Raw genomic sequence first — 16,309 nt, forward strand, 5'->3', positions numbered from 1 at the left:
TGGCTGGAGGGGGTCGTGAGGACTCTCGTGCTGATGGAAGGAGGCCTTGCCTAGGGAAGTGCCCACCCCAGCCTGTCTCAGTTTCCTACATATGTCTCGGGGTCCCCTAGGTTTGTGGAGTGTTGGGACGCCTTCTTGTGGGGCTGAGTGGCTCCCCTTAAACCTTATGGTGGCTGCCCCTGTCCAGAGTCCCTCAAACTCAGCACATGGACCACATGGACTGCAGGCCAGGCTGGTCTTCCTGCAGTGACTTAATTCCACAGTGACCCTGTGACAGAACCCCAGGCTCAGAAAGGGAAGTGACTGGCCTGAGGTCACAGCAGTAGGAGGCAGGCCTGGGCTCCAACCCACTCTTTTTTTTTTTTTTTAATTTCTTTTGGAATTTTATTTTGATTAAAATAAGCAGTTTGTCTGCTGAGGCTTAGATATCTTATTACAAAGAGACAAGTAGTTTAATGATAAACTGATTATTGAAATTATTAATTACAGTAGCAGCAATTCCTCCAAACTCTATCCTTTCTCAAAAGTGTGAATTTAGGAAGAATTTAGTAAATATGACTCTAACTTGCTTGTTGGAAGGACATCTTACAATTTCCAACATGTATAATACAATCTAGATTTTAAAAATATATTTTTTAATTTTTTACAATAAACTGCATATATTTAGAGTGTACAATTTGGTATTCCAGTCTCCCAATTCATTCCCCCCCAACCCTCCCCACTTTCCCCACTTGGTGTCCATATGTTTGTTCTCTGCATCTCTGTCTCTATTTCTGCCTCGCACACCGTCCAACCCACTCTTAATCACCTTGGCAGAAAAGATGACCCTGACCCCAGGAGAGGGCTGGCCTTTGTCCTGGGCTTCTGGATGGTTGGAATGTACTGCCTGAGAAGAGTGTCTTTGTTTACCTGCAGCCCTGGGCCATGTGAGGTGGTCTACACCAACAATGACCTGTGGTGGAGACCTCGGCCTGCACAGCATCGGCTAGACCTCTGGAGGGGCCGGATCCTGAGGTCGGTCGTGCAGACGCCCGGCTGTCACCAGCCCCGGTGAGAGCTCTGGGTGCCAAGGCTCAGGTGAGCCTCCCTTGTTGCCGTACGTATGCACTGTGTCCAACACCAGTGCCAGGAAAGTAATGCTGCCTGTGACTGCAGGAGGAGGACAACAGAAGCTCCACATGTGGAACCTTCCCTGGGTTCTGCCCCATGCAGCCCCTTGGCTGATTTGAATCTGTCTGTTCCCTGTAACACACTGTAACCATGGGTATATCTGCCTTCAAGGTGAGTTCTGTGTGTCCTGGTAGCAAATTACTGAACTTGAGAGCGATCTTGGGGAGCACCAAACGTGTGACTGATGTCAGAGGTGAGGGTAGTCTTGGGGACCCTGAACTGCACACCATCTCACTGGCATTTCTCAGCTCAGGAACTTTTACACATGAAACTAAGTGTTCCCCAAACTCATCCTGATGGTCCAGAGTAGAGACCCCAGTGCTGCTCCCACCAAAAGCCCCTCTGATTTTCCAACTCCTGGGCCTCCACCTCCAGCCTCTCTGTGTACTGAGTGGCCTTTGGTGGCCTAAGCTTCCCAGACCCTGTCCTCCAGGAGTGCCCTGCCCCTCAGGGAGCCTCGGGGCTGCCTGGCACCTACCAGCCAAGTCCTGGTACGCAGTCATCTTCCTCCAGAGGAGATGGGTCACACTATGGTGTCCCCACACCTGACACAGGCGGACTGCATCATCACCAGCAATGCAGTTTCCCACTCTGCACAACTCTGCGAATCACAGCACAGCCTTTGCTGGTTGATTAGTAGGGCAGCATGTTTTTGTTTGGATTTAGCACCCGTGAGCCTTTCTCAGGCTCTCCTGGTTGGATGTCTACTCATGTCAAGTGGCCTGTGATGTGTAGGAGATCCTTATGCCAAAGATGCTGATCTTCCTTCACCCATAAATATGTGTCCCAGGCATTGTTTTTTTTATTGGAAAATGTCAGATTATACACAGTACACCAAATTCCAGTTGGTCTAAAATATTTCCCAAATAATAGAAAATGCGAGGAGAACTAAGTGTCAAATTATTGGTAGCTGTAAGGAGAAATAATATTAAGAGAAAGATTTAAATACATAAAATACAAAGACTTCAAACTAAAAAAGACAAAACAGAAAAAACCCAAACAAGTGTGAATGCTGCTGACAAGTCAGAGGTGGGAGCTAATGGCTGAGAACGCTGTTACCAGGGTGAGGGGGACCCCAAACGTCATCCTGGCCTCTGATGCCACGTCAAAAAGGGCTGACTGCCCTTAGGTCCCTGCAGGTCATGTGCTACTTCTGCTCCTTGGAGAGGCAAGTGGCAAAAATGCATGTTCCGGGATCCTTCCCAGTGAGGGGGCACTGCAGCTAACCACCCAGGTCAGTGCAGCTGAGAGCAAGAAAAGGCAGAATGACAGAGTAAGTGCACTTCATTGACAAGGCAGGGAAGCAAAACTATACATTTTGGAATGATTTCCCCAAAAGCCCTAAGTTATTTGTAGGATTTAACAACCAGAATGATTTGCAACGTGTAACTCAAGTTGTCCTGTGATAGTCTTTCCAAACAAGTATCTCTGTAAACTGAAATTGCCTGACCTTTATTCTCATCTTGACAACATGACCATTTCTTTCTTTTTTTTCCCCAACATAGTGTTAGTTTTCTTCTTTTTTTTTAATCAAAGTATTGGGTTGGCCAAAAAGTTCATTTGAGTTTTTCCATAAGCTGTTACAGAAAAACCCGAAGGAAATTTTGGCCAACCCAGTGTATATTTTAATTGAAATATAGTTGATTAACAATGTTGTGTTAATTTCTGCTGTACAGCAAAGTGATTCAGTGATACATATACATTCTTTTTTTAAATATTCTTTTCCATTATGGTTTATCATATGATATTAAATATCGTTCTCTGTGCTATACAGTAGGACCTTGTTTATCCATTAAACATTATATATAAAAGCTTACATCTGCTAACCCCAACCTCCCACTCCATCTTCCCCCAACCCCCTCCCCCTTAGCAACCACCAATCTGTTCTCTATGTTCAAGATTTTGTTTGTTTCATTGATAGCTTCATTTGTGTCATATTTTAGATTTTACATATAAGTGATATCATGTGGTATTTGTCTTTCTTTCTGATTTACTTCACTTAGCATGATAATTTCTAGTTGCATTCATGTTGCTGCAAATGGCATTATTTTGTTCTTCTTTATGGCTGAGTAGTATTCCATTGTATAAATAGACCACATCTTTATCCATTCATCTTTCGATGGACATTTAGGTTGCTTCCATGTCTTGGCTATTGAAAAGTGTTCCTATGAGCATAGGGGTGCATGTGTCTTTTTGGATTAGATTTTTGTCTGGATATATGCCCAGGAGCGGGATTGCTGGATCATAGGGTAGCTCTATTTTTAGTTTTCTAAGGAACCTCCATACTGTTCTCCATAGTGGCTGCACCAGTTTATATTCCCACCAACAGTGTAGGAGGGTTCCCTTTCTCCACTTCCCCTCCAGTATTTATTGTTTGTAGACGTGATGGCCATTCTGACTGGTGTGAGGTGGTACCTCATTATAGTTTTGATTTGCATTTCTTTAATAATTAGTGATGTTGAGCATCTTTTCATGTGGCTGTTGTACATCTGTATTTCGTCTTTGGAGAAATATCTATTTTTCAACTGGATTGTTTTTTGTTGAGTTATGTGAACTGTTTGTACATTTTGGAATTAAGCCCTTGTCAGTTGCATCATTTGTAAACATTTCCTCCCATTCTGTAGGTGTTTTTGCTTATAGTTTCCTTTGCTGTGCAGAAGTTTTTTAGTTTGATTAGGTCCCATTTGTTTCTTTTGTTTTTATTTCTATTGCCTTGGGAGACTGACTGCCTTAGGTACTGTTTGTCAGAGAATGTTTTGCCTATGTTCTCTTCTAGGAGTTTTATGGTGTCATGTCTTATGTTTAAGTCTTTAAGCCATTTTGAGTTTTGTTTTGTTTGTGGTGAGAGGAAGGGTTCTAACTTCATTGGTTTATATGCATCTAGCTTTCCCAACACCACTTGCTGAAGAGACTGTTTTTTTTTTCCTTCTTTTTAACCATTGCATATTCTTGCCTCCTTTGTCAAAGATTGACCATGGGTGTGTGGGCCTATTTCTGGGCTCTCTGTTCTGTTCCATTGATCCATGTCTGTTTTTGTGCCTGTACCACAGTTTTGGTAACTGTAGCTTTGTACCAATAGTATTGTCTCAAGTCTGGGAGGGTTATGCCTCATGCTTTGTTCTTTTTCCTCAGGATTTCTTTGGCAATTCTGGACTTTTTATGGTTCCATATAAATTTTAGGATTATCAGTTCTAGTAGTTTTTGTGTGGAGTCTAGGGTTGTCTATATATAGTATCACATTTGCATATAATGGCAACCTTACCTCTTCCCTTCCAATTTGGATAACTTTCATTTCTTTTTCTTGTCTGACTGCTGTGGCTAAGACTTCTAATACTGTGTTGAATGGAATGGGTGAGAGGGAGCATCCTTGTCTTCGAACATGACTATTTCTTTCTTTAACTTCCACACGATTAGGAATTGTGTCCTAAGTAGTGGTGGGCTCTCTGCTCTGAGTGGCACTGGGAGTCAGACTCCAGTCATGGACTCAGTCAGCAAAGGTTTGGTAGCTTCCCTGTGATCTCAGCTCCTCTCTGATGTTACACCTGAGTGATGTCAGCTCCTCTCAGCAGTGTCTGCAGAGAGGGGAAAACAAGCTTTCATCTGTATCAGTGATTGCTATGGACCTAAGGATCAACACTCTAGTGCTTGATTTCTCCTGAGAAGCTGATAATATTCTCAATAGAGAAAAAACTTTTAAAAGTTATGAATAAACTAGATTTATCACAGTATATGACAATGGCTACTACACTCTCTTGGAACTAGGAGTAAAAAATAAAGACCCTCAATCATAGGAACAGCAACATTCGAAATAGTAAACAAAAAGCTATTTGAGAATTTTGTTTTAAAAGTATGTGCCAAAGAACTGTCTTTTTAGTAACATTTTTGGGAGATACCATAATGTGTAAAGCACCCACGTGGTGTAGCACGTGTGAGGTCTGGGCTCTGAGTGTAAAGGCCCCTCCTAAGCCCACATGGGCCCAGAAGCACAAGACATCCCATGATTTCTTGTGTATAAGTTTTGAGGAAAAGATCCATTTTTGAGTTGAGTGTTCACTAATAAGTTAGGCCATCCCTTCTGATCTTGAATAAAGTTAAAGGACCAAATAAAGGGTTTTCTAAATTTATCATTTTTCACCAATTAATCTTTAGTCTTCCCCCTCCCCACCCCATTTTCATACAAGACAACTGGCTCCACACACTTAGGATTTTCAGCCACAATACACGATGACACTTGGTGACAATCTTTTTTTATATTATTTTATCCACAAAGCACTGTAGTGCTTAACAGAATACTGAAAATATAGTCCAACATTCTAATTTTAAGTGCAATAATCAGAACAGTTGTATTTAGGAAAGGCATATAACGTTCTAAGAAAAAACCCTTTATTTGGGGTGTGAGGAAGTTTTACTGTGACAGTAATCCTTATGCTGTAACTTCCTTTAGTTCCTCACTTCTAATAAACTAATGTTAAATTAGGAGTTGTAACTGTCTTTATCAAAATTCACTATAATTGTGTAATTACTCTGCAGTGTAACTTCAAGAAGTTGAGAGAAACCAATGAGGCAACCTAAGTTCTTCCAGAGACCTTTCCGTGCTTCCCGTGAGTGTCTCGGTGACACTTGGTGACACTGATGGGTACTTCCCCTAGCTGGGCACCCTAGTTCCCAAGTGCAGCTTCGCATGCAGCCAAGGTCACAGCTTCCTGTGCACCTTCTGGTGCTGGATCAGGTGGCCGTGCTGGTTGAAGGCACGGCCGCACTCCCCACACTCATACGGCCTTTCGCCTGTGTGGATGCGCTGGTGCTGCACCAGCACCGAGTACTGGCTGAAGGCCTTGCCGCAGCGGCTGCACTCATAGGGCCTCTCACCCGTGTGGGTCCTCAGGTGCACGATCAGTGTGGCCTTCAGGCTGAAGGCCTTGTCGCACTGTGCGCAACGGAAGGGCCTCTCGCCCGTGTGGACCCGCTGGTGCTGGACCAGGGACCTACGGGCGCTGAAGGCGTGGCCACACTCACTGCACACGTAGGGCTTCTCACCGGTGTGGACCCGCTGGTGCTGGGTCAGGTGGGAGTGCTGCACAAAGGCCTTGCCGCATGCGTAGCAGCCATAGGGCTTCTCCTCGGTGTGGATGCGCTCGTGGTTCAGGAGGGTGGATCGGTGCCGGAAGGCCTTGCCGCACTCGCTGCACTCGTAGGGCTTCTCCCCGGTGTGGACACTGTGGTGCTGGATGAGGACGGAGCGGTCGCTGAAGGCGCGGCCACACTCGCCGCAGGTATAGGGCTTCTCCCCGGTGTGGACCCGCTGGTGCTGCAGCAGCGTCCTCTTTACACTGAAGGCACGACCACACTCTGCGCACTCATGTGGCTTCTCTCCAGTGTGTACCCGCCGGTGGCTGCGCAAGACGGTGCTGTGGTTGAAGGCCTTGCCGCACACACCACACACATACGGCCTCTCCCCCGTGTGGATGCGCTGGTGCTGAAGGAGGTGTGAGAGCTGCGTGAAGGCTTTGCGGCACTCGAGGCACTCATGTGGCTTCTCCCCTGTGTGTATCTTATGATGCTGAGCAAGATCTGAGCTCACTCGAAAGGCCTTTCCACATTCGTGACATGCATAGGGCTTCTCGCCTGTGTGGATCCTCCTGTGCTTGCTGAGGACCGAGCTCTGGCTGAAGGCCTTGCCACACACGCTACACACATAGGGCCTCTCCCCGGTGTGGGTCCTCTGGTGCTGGAGGAGGTGGGAGCTCCGCCCAAAACACTTCCCACACTCCATGCACCGGTAGGGTCTCTCCCCACCAGGAATGGCCGGGCGCTGAGTGACAGGCACGCCCTGACTCAAGGCTCGGCCTTCAGGGGGGCTGGCAGGGCTGGGACTCAGACAGAAGCTCTGCTCGGGTTTGTAACTTCCCTGCTCACTCCACTCGGCTGGTGTTTTCCTCAGAATCATCGATATTTCCTCTGAAGTGAGCGGCCTCAGGCTCAAGTCTCTATTCTGGTCCTGCTCCTTGTTTTCACATCCTGAAACAACAAAACAAAAGTGAGCGTGTTAACCTCACTTGAAACTGCAAAGCAAGTGCCACCCTGAAGCTTCACTGGAGCAGGGAGGCCCCAGGTCAACAGAAATTATTCACAAAGAGAAAAACCAACAGTAAACAATAAAAACAACATTGAACAGAGCTATGGGTCAAAATCAAATAGCCCAACTTGCATGTAGTTAGAATCCCAGGAGAAGACAGAGGACAGGGAAATAAAATATCTGTAAAGATACTGGCTGGGATTTTCCTAGCAATAATGGAAGACATCTAAACACAGATCCAAGATCAGAAAAACACAAACATGTTTCCTATTCAAACTCCTAAAAACTAAAGGAGAAAATCTTAGATGCAGCTACAAGGAAAAAAAACCACAGAAGACACAGAGGAACCAGCATAAGAAATACAGCAGGCTCGTCATCAGAAACTTTCATGTCAGAAGACAATGGACAGACATCCTTCAAGTGCCAAGAGGAAAACACTTGTCAACTTACAACGCTATGCCCAGCAAAAAATACCTTTCAAAAAAGAAAGAAAATTTTTTGAAGAAAAAAATTCAATGGAGAAAATTCCCAACCATCAAATCCACACTAATGTTAAAGGAAGTTCTGCATGGGGAAGAAATATACCTGACAGAAATTTGGAATTACACAAAGAAATGATGGTTTTTGGAAATGCTTAAAATGAAGGTAAATATAAAAAGACTGTGAAAAAGTTTCCTAACTTACCCTAAAAGACAACTGTCTAAAGCAAAAATAGTAGTTCCATATTGTGGGTTTACAGCATATGTAAAACTTAGGACAGTATCATAAAGTTGGGGAAGAAGGAACAGGGAAGTTGTTATGGACTGAATGTCTGTGTTCTCCCAAATTCATATTCTGAAGCCCTAACCGCCAATGTGATGGTATTTGAATGTAGGGCCTTTGGGAGGTCCTTAGGGCTAGCTGAGGTCATCAGGGTGGGGCCCCGTGATGAGACTAGTGTCCTTATCTCTTCATAGGCACACAGTCACATGAACACACAGCAAGAAAGTGGCTGCTTGCAAGTCAGGAAGAGAGCAGAGACCTCGCCAGAAACCAAACTGGCTGGCACCTTGAATTTGGACTTCCAGCCTCCAGAACTGTAAGAAGTAAATTTCTGATGTTTAAGGCTCCTGATCAATGGCATTTTCTTACAACAGCCCGGGCAAGCCAATACAGCAGCACGTTGTGCGTGCACCACTGTGCAGGGGTCAACAGTGCAGGGAGGCAGCCGTTAGAGGCGCATATTGTAGCCCTGGAGCAGCCAATGCACACCCTTGTCGTCTGTTCCCTCTTCTTCTTCTCCTTTCTAAAAAGGCAGGTATTTTTCGTGATTCTACCTTATCTCCTTTGCTGTCTTCTCAGCTACAACTCTGGACTGCTTCAGTGGTTGTCCCAGGGTTCACAGCATGAGTCTTCCGCCTGTCAGTCTGACTCTGGCCCCTGCTTCTCTCTGTGCAATGTGTCTTTTTCTCTGGCTGCCTTTACAATGTTCTCTTTGTCACCAGTTGTCAACAATTTGATCACGATGTGGTTTACTGTAATTTTATTCATGTTTATTATGCATAGGGTCCATTGAGCTTCTTAGATTTGTGGTTTATAGCTTTCATCAAATTTGGAAAAACGTTACTTCTTCATTTTTCCTGGCCCTCCCAACTCCTGCTTTGTTGCTGTCAATGATATGTATCAGGCTAGTTCAGGTTCTCCCACAGCCCAACGATATACTTGGGTCTTTTTTAGCCTTTCTTCTGTTTCCTTTTCAATAGTTTCCATGACTTTGTTTTCAAGTTCACTAATCTTTTCTTCTTCAATGTGTAATCTGCCACTAATTTTATCCAGTGAATTTTTCATCTTGTTTTCATCTCTAGAAATTAGATTTGTGTCTTTAAAAAAATAATCATCCACGCATCTTCCTAACATGCTCAATATTTCCTCCTTGAACAGATGGAATGAATTTATTCTGTTTTAATTTCCTTGTCTCCCAATTCTATCATCCCTGTCATTTCTGGTCACTTTCACTTGACTGGTTTTTCTTCTAATCATGGTTGTATTTTGTTGCTTCTTTGTATGTATGGTAATTTTTTATTAGATGCTGGACATCATTGATTTCACCTTGCTTGGTGCTGGATACTTTTGTATTTTTATAAACATTATTGAGCTTTGTTCTAATATGTGGTTAAGTTACCTGGAAATCATATGGTTCTTGCCTTTCAACTCTTTGATCTGACCAGAACACTGTTTAAGTCTATTCCCCCCAGTTAGTGAGGGAAGACCCTACTCAGTACTTCACCTAATGATGCCTTGTGAGTTACAAGGCTTTCCACTCTTGTTGGTGGGAAGAGACAGTGTTCCCAGCCTCGTTTGAGCACCGGGCACTGTATCCATTAGCTTACAGTTCTGTAGGCCACAATTCCCTATGGCGGGGATGGGTTCTCTGCTCAGGGTATCACAAGGCTGAGGTAAGGTGTCAGCCAGTTTGAAATCTTGTGTGGAGGTTCAGGAGATAAATGCACTTCTAAGCTCATTTTTATTGTTGGCAAAATTTAGCTCCTTGGAGCTGTAGGGCCAAGGTGACTGCTTCTTTGCTGGGGGCTCGTTGGGGGCCATTGTCCACTCCAACTTCCTATCTGCATCTTCAAGGCAGCAATGGTGCATCAAATCCTTCTCTTGCTTTAAAAAAAAAATTAAGGACTTCTCTGGTGGTGGAGTTGGTTGGGAGTCTGTCTGCCAGTGCAGAGGATGCAGGTTTGAGCCCTGGTGGATCCCACATGCCGAGGAACAACTGGGCCCCTGTGCCACAACTAGTGAGCCTGTACACCACAACTACTGAAGCTTGAGTGCCTGGAGCCTGTGCTCCACAACAAGAGTGGCCACTGCAAAGAGAAGCCCGTGCACTGTAGCGAAGAGTGGCCCCTGCTCGCCGCAACTAGAGAAAGCCCATGGGCAGCAGCAGCCAAAAAAATAAATAAATAAAATAAAAATCTTTAAAACAAAAAAATAAGTAAATAAATAAATCAGAGAACAGGAAATGAGAGCACACAGATATCCCTTAAAAAAAATTTTTTTTTTAAATTATTTTTGGCCATGTAGAGCAGCTTGTGAGGTCTTAGTTCCCCAATGAGGGACTGAACCTGGGCGATGGCAATGCAAGTGCCAAGTCCTAACCACTGGGCCGCCAGGTAACTCCCTTCTTCTCCTGCTTTGAATTTGACTTGTCTCTGACCTCTGGACCCAGATTTAAAGGGTTCTCCATTCCTTAAAGGCAACAGTGCCGTTTAACATAACCTATTCATAAAATACAGCCACAGGCCTGGGGATTATGCAGGGCACATACACCAGAGGGCAGGGATCTTGGTGGTTGTCTTAGCCGGCTCAGTGTCCTAATAAAATATCACAGGGGACTTAAACATCAGGAGGCTGGGAAACCCAAGATCAAGGTGCGGGCAAGATAGATTCCATACTGAGGCCTCTTCTGTTGGCTTGTAGGCGGCTGCCACCTTATCTGGCCCCTTCTTTGTGTGCCAAGACAGAAAGCTCCAGCCTTTTCTAAGGATAGTAACTCTATCAAATCAGGGCCCCATCACCAAATACATTCACACTAGGCCTTAGGGCTTCAACATATGAATTTGGGAGTCAGTCCATCACAAGGACCATCTTAAATCCTGGCTGCCGCAAGGACAACTCCCTCTAACCCCTTCAGGCAGCTCTTTCCTGGCCTTGGACCATCTCCTTGTATGTGTGTGTTGATCAGTATGCAACTGAGTACTCAAGGGGAGACTCCCTGCAGATTCTGTAAAACTGACTCCTTTGTTACTCTTCTGTGTGACTTCTAGCCGCCTCGATTTCCCTGGACTCCCACCCATGTCTCCCCTCTCTACACTGTGACCTCCAGGCTGTGAGCTGGAGCAACTGCAGGGCTCACCTTTCTGTTTCCTGTCTCTCAGCAACACTTTCCTCTACTGAGAGACTGATGTCAAACATCCAGAGAGCTGTGCTTTCATGTATCTTGTCCAGTGTTTCAGTTGTTTCAATTGAAGGGTAACTTGTCCCTGTTACTTCATCTTGGCTGGAAGTTGAAGGCCCCATGCTTTTTTTTTAAAAATAGCTTTATCTGAGAAGTTTGTATCTCCAAACAATAATTTAGTTAGGCATATTTCTGCGATCTCTATAATTCTAACTTGCTTTCCCCTCTCACATTATGTTCCTGAAATTCATCATATCATTTTGCAGCAGTTATCCAATCATTTTCATACCATATGTTCTGTTATATTAGAAACCAAGGCTGACTTATCTGTCTGTTCTGCTACTTGTGGGCATGTGGGCTGTTCCCAGGTCCTTCTATCCTGAAACAGGATTCTGTGAAGATTCTTGCGCATTTCCTGGTGCTCACACACACACATCCTCCTTACAGAGGAATCAAAGTGTCGGACACAGGGACACACAGATTTTCAGCTTCAGTACAGAATGCAAACTGTCTTCCAGGGTGAGTGTGTGCATCACACCTCCATCAGCTGCTCTGCATCCTCGCCCACACTTGGTATCGCCAGACCTTCCCATTTTTTCCTTTCTGAAGGTGTAACATCATATATCACAGTGGTTTTGATTTCCATTTTGCTGATGGATGATAAAAGTTGAGCAAGTGTCATGTTTATTGGCCCTTTGGTTCTCTTCTATCAGAACTTGTTCAAGTTTTGTGCCCATTCTTCTTATTGGATGTTTCTTCATCTTTTATTCTCTTAGAGCAATTCATTTATTAAGTGTGCACTGTACTGATAAATGGTAACAGTACTTAATACGTTCTTCAGTTAAAAACCTGGGGACTTGGGACTTCCTAGGTGGTGCAGTGTTGGGAATCCACCTGCCAATGCAGGGGACACAGGTTCAAGGCCTGCTCCAGGAAGATCTGACATGCCACAGAGCAACTAAGCCCAGGTGCCACAATTATTGAGCCTGTGTGCTACAACTACTGAGCCCATGTGCCACAACTACTGAAGCCCACGTGCCTAGAGCCCATGCTCCGCAACAAGAGAAGCCACTACAATGAGCAGCCTGCACACCACAATGAAGAGAAGCCCCCACTCGCAGCAACTAGAGAAAGTCCATGTGCAAAAACGAAGACCCAACACAGCCATTAAATAAAGTAAATAAATTAATTAATTAAAAAAAACAACAACCAACCAAAAAACCCCCCAAAACCTGGGGACTTCCCTGGTGGTGCAGTGGGTAAGACTCCACACTCCCAATGCAGGGGTCCAGGTTCAATCCCTGGTCAGGGAACTAGATCCCACATGCATGCTGCAACTAAGAGTTCTCATGCCACAACTAAGGAGCCCTTGAGCCACAACTAAGACCCGGTACAACCAAATAAATAAACATTAAAAAAAAAATCTGAATTCACTGTCATGTATTTAATAAGACTTTTACATATTCTAAAAAACTCATACTGTGTTTTTCTTAAACAAGGTTTAGTTCTTTGTTTTTTGACTTATAAGCCTCATCATCACAGAATAAAGCTGGTAGGTCAAAGAAGTAGTTACTCATTTGCATTAAAAAACTATCACTTCTAGGACTTCCTAGGTGGTGCAGTGGTAGAGAATCTGCCTGCCAATGCAGGGGACACGAGTTCGAGCCCTGCCCTGGGAAGATTCCACATGCCACGGAGCAACTAAGCCCGTGTGCCACAACTATTGAGCCTGTGCTCTAGAGCCCGTGAGCCACAACTACTGAGCCCATGTGCTGCAACTATTGAAGCCCACGCGCCTAGGGCCCATGCTCCACAACAAGGGAAGCCACTACAATGAGGAGCCCGCACACCACAATGAAGAGTAGCCCCCACTCGCAGCAACTAGAGAAAGCCCGTGTGCAGCAACGAAGACCTAACACAGCCAATAAATAAATAAAATAAATAAATAAATTTATTAAAACAAACAAACTATCACTTCTAATGTTCAAAGCTTACTGAATGGGGTGGCTTCTGGCCTGATGCCAAAGTAGCAAGACGAGAAAGACGACTTCAATGGTGAAGCATAAACTAACTGAACAGGAGGCCACTCCCTCCATCATCCATGGCAAAGACACAGCGCACGACGGATCCAGGCTGCCGTGAATGCGGGGATGGGCTGCCTCTTGTCCCTACTCTCAGGACGACAGCCTCATCGCTGTTTCAAGTGTACAGAGGCGACAACAGAAGGGGGAAAAAGCAAGTCCAGTGAAACCAATTTTTTAATTAAAAAAACCCTCCCTTGCATTTTGTAGAGAAATTGTGTATGTTGTGTGTGACAACACACGTTCTACATCAGAGCCGCCTGGGAATCCCCTCGTGTTCTCGTGAACCACGAGCACGAACCCGTCAGGGACTGTACTGGATCAAAAAGAAGATGAGACACACACTTACCCCAGGGACAAGACACGCTGTCTTGTTGCACACAAGCTGTCATGTGGTCACATGTAAGGTTGTCTGCAAAAGAAACAGAGAATTGAAGGGACGACAAAACAAATGCCTCTCTCGAGAGTGGAAAATCCTCTCATTTGCTGTTACAAGACGAAAGTGTGATTCACTGGGTCAGAGACAGCAGGGCCAGGCAGATGCACACGCTTCTCAGCCCCGAGGAGCCACCGGGGCGAGGCCGAGGCACACGGTGGGACCCCGGGCTGCAGCAGGCAGCTCCTGCTCTCTGCACACCCCTCATCTCAAAGACTCCCTCCTGCGAGTCCTACAGGGGAGGGGTGGGGGTGAGTAACCAGGTGCTTCTGTGCAAAAGCTTCTCTCTCCAACCCACCAGGCTCTTGAAGAACTGCAGTCTCTTTGGCATCAAATCTGAAGTGCGCTTATCTAAGATCTCCACCAGGTGAGACCACAGCTGGTCACCAGGGAGCCCAGGTCTGGTTGGGGGCAGCGGTTTTCTTGCCTACTGCAGCTGCAGTTAAAGATCTGCACAACATAATGCTGTGCTTTTTCTACATTCACTGGCAAACTGCATTCTTCCAGGGCTGGTAAGGTCACTGCTCCTCTGGGGATACCTGATTCTGCAGGTCAGTAAGAGGCAGGTTGTCCCTAATACCTGGTGCCCCTGCACACAGTCCCTAGAGACCCTGGAGTGGATCAGCCACGGGCTTGGTGCCGTGCCATCCTCACAGCTGGGGGGGCCATGTCCTGCAAGGCAGGCTAGCGGAGGTTCCCTGGGACTCCTGCCCCCTTCCTTCACTGGACACCTCTGCTTAAAGCAACTGCAGACAGCTGCCCTAAGGACTGGACGCATCTGCCAGCATCCTCCCTTTTGCACTTTCCTCCCTAAAGGTCTGGCGCATCTTCTGTTAGATTAGCTACTGGATACATCGCCTCTCTGATGCTGCTGTAAATGTTACCTTTTAAAAAAACCACATCTTTTAAAAAAAATATTTTTTCTCTCTTGCTTTTGTACCTATATGAGATGGTGGATGTTAACTAAAATTACTGTAGTTATTACTTCATAATATACATAAGTCAAATCATTATGCTCTCACCTTAAACTTGTGGTGTTATGTCAATTATATCTCAACAAAACTAGATAAAAAAAATCATACCTTTGGTGCTGATGAATAGAAATAAAACTTATTTTGTACCTAACAAACTCTCTTGTGAATTCTAATAAATCTTCTTACAAGTAGACAATCACATGAACTACAAGCAACGCTTTTCCCCTTTCTTTACAATTCTTATACCTTTAGTTTTGTTGTTGTTGTTGTGTTTTATCTGTCTTGCCTTATTTCGGGTGGGACCCCCAAGACAGTGCCGTGTGGCCGTGGATGGTGGGCTCCCTTGCCTCATTCCTCATCTCGAACAGCTCCAGCCCCACTAAGTACCGGGTTAAGAAACTTCTCTTCTACACTTATGGTGCTTCCTTCTTCCCTAAACCCACCAGGTATCCCTCAAACTCTGGATGTGCCACCAGAATGGGGACCTGGCAGGGGCCCGGTCGCCATGTGCGCTCTCCCTGCACTCGCCTCTGTGCTCACTCCCTGCATTGGGCCTCTGCCTGCTCAGCCCCGCCCGCAGGGACCCTGCCAGGCCAGACAGTAGGAGGAAGCCACTCTGGCCACGTCCCATCAGCACCCGCAGGCGCACAGCCCTTGGTGCCTCACTCACCTGCGCGGCCAATGCCCAGGCCCCTGCGCCCCTCAGGCCCCTGCCTGTCCAGGACCCATGGCTCCTCTCCTCGCTCCAGCTGAGAGATCACCTCGGGCTTGGATCCTGGAATTCCTGTCATGAGAGGGAAGGCCTTTCGTCTACACAGCATCTGTAAGCACCCTCACTGCGCCCTACCCTGAGCATGGCACACAGACACAGACAAGGCCTGCAGAGGGGCCTTACCCACGGAGACCACGTTCCCGTAGGTTTCCATCATCACATGTCGGTAGAGGCCCCGCTGAGCAGGGCCCAGGCGGTCCCACTCCTCCTGGGAGAGTAGCACGGCCACGTCCTCGAAGGTCACCTTGGCCTGGAACAACAGGGGCTGCTGCAGTTCTGACCTGAGTGTCCATGTGTGAGACGAGGCGGGTGCAAGCAGCGTAGGGTGTGGGGATGCACCCCGGGATGGAGGCAGGGTGAGAGGAAGGGGCCACAGCGTTCAGGATGCAGTGATACTCAGCCTGCCACCAGGAGCCCCGGGTGTGGGAGGACCGCGAGGAAGGCAGGGGTGCTGCACAGGCCTTGGGGCAGCTCACCTGGGGCACCGCCGGTGGCGGCAGGAGCCTGGCTGCTGACATCACCTGGTCCCTGGGGTGTCTGAGGAAGATGGAAATCAGAGGAGCCTGTGGGGCTGGGGAAGAGAAGGGGGCACATGAGAGGCCCAGCCGTGCCCCCCGTGAACTCTGACTCCAGTTCCAGAGGCGCACAGACAGGTGGATACTGGGCTCTCAGGCCCAGGAAGGTCCCACCTGAGATGCCTGGGGATGCTCTGCACCCCAAGGGCGGTGGGCCACCTGCCCAGCTCATCAGGCATGGCCCGCAGCACATGCACAGGGCCCGGGTGAGCAGGTCCTCACAGGCGCCAAGCCATCCGGGGGTGGGGTGGGGGTGTCAGGGTTAGGTTAGGCACCGGGCCTGGC

At 46.7% G+C, this 16,309-nt stretch overlaps 1 protein-coding gene across 11 annotated transcripts in view; it reads right to left on the reverse strand.

The window, feature by feature from the left end:
- Window positions 1-1,961: 1,961 nt before the first annotated feature.
- Window positions 1,962-16,309, reverse strand: part of ZNF250 (zinc finger protein 250) — a 50,799-nt gene continuing 36,451 nt past the window's right edge. For 7 of the 11 annotated variants that reach the window (XM_057736803.1, XM_057736801.1, XM_057736804.1 and 4 more), the window contains 5 exons: window positions 15,926-16,020; window positions 15,573-15,699; window positions 15,348-15,461; window positions 13,617-13,679; window positions 1,962-7,188 (listed from right to left, as the gene is read on the reverse strand). In XM_057736803.1, coding sequence (XP_057592786.1) covers window positions 5,864-7,188; window positions 13,617-13,679; window positions 15,348-15,461; window positions 15,573-15,699; window positions 15,926-15,967 — 1,671 coding nt within the window. In that variant the 5' untranslated portion in view covers window positions 15,968-16,020 and the 3' untranslated portion in view covers window positions 1,962-5,863. The remainder of the gene's footprint in view (window positions 7,189-13,616; window positions 13,680-15,347; window positions 15,462-15,572; window positions 15,700-15,925; window positions 16,021-16,309) is intronic. The other 4 variants (XM_057736810.1, XM_057736809.1, XM_057736808.1 and 1 more) reach the window with 2 other exon arrangements.

This window comes from Hippopotamus amphibius, chromosome 5, assembly GCF_030028045.1.
Source record: "Hippopotamus amphibius kiboko isolate mHipAmp2 chromosome 5, mHipAmp2.hap2, whole genome shotgun sequence".
In the NCBI taxonomy this organism is placed as follows: Eukaryota; Metazoa; Chordata; class Mammalia; order Artiodactyla; family Hippopotamidae; genus Hippopotamus; species Hippopotamus amphibius.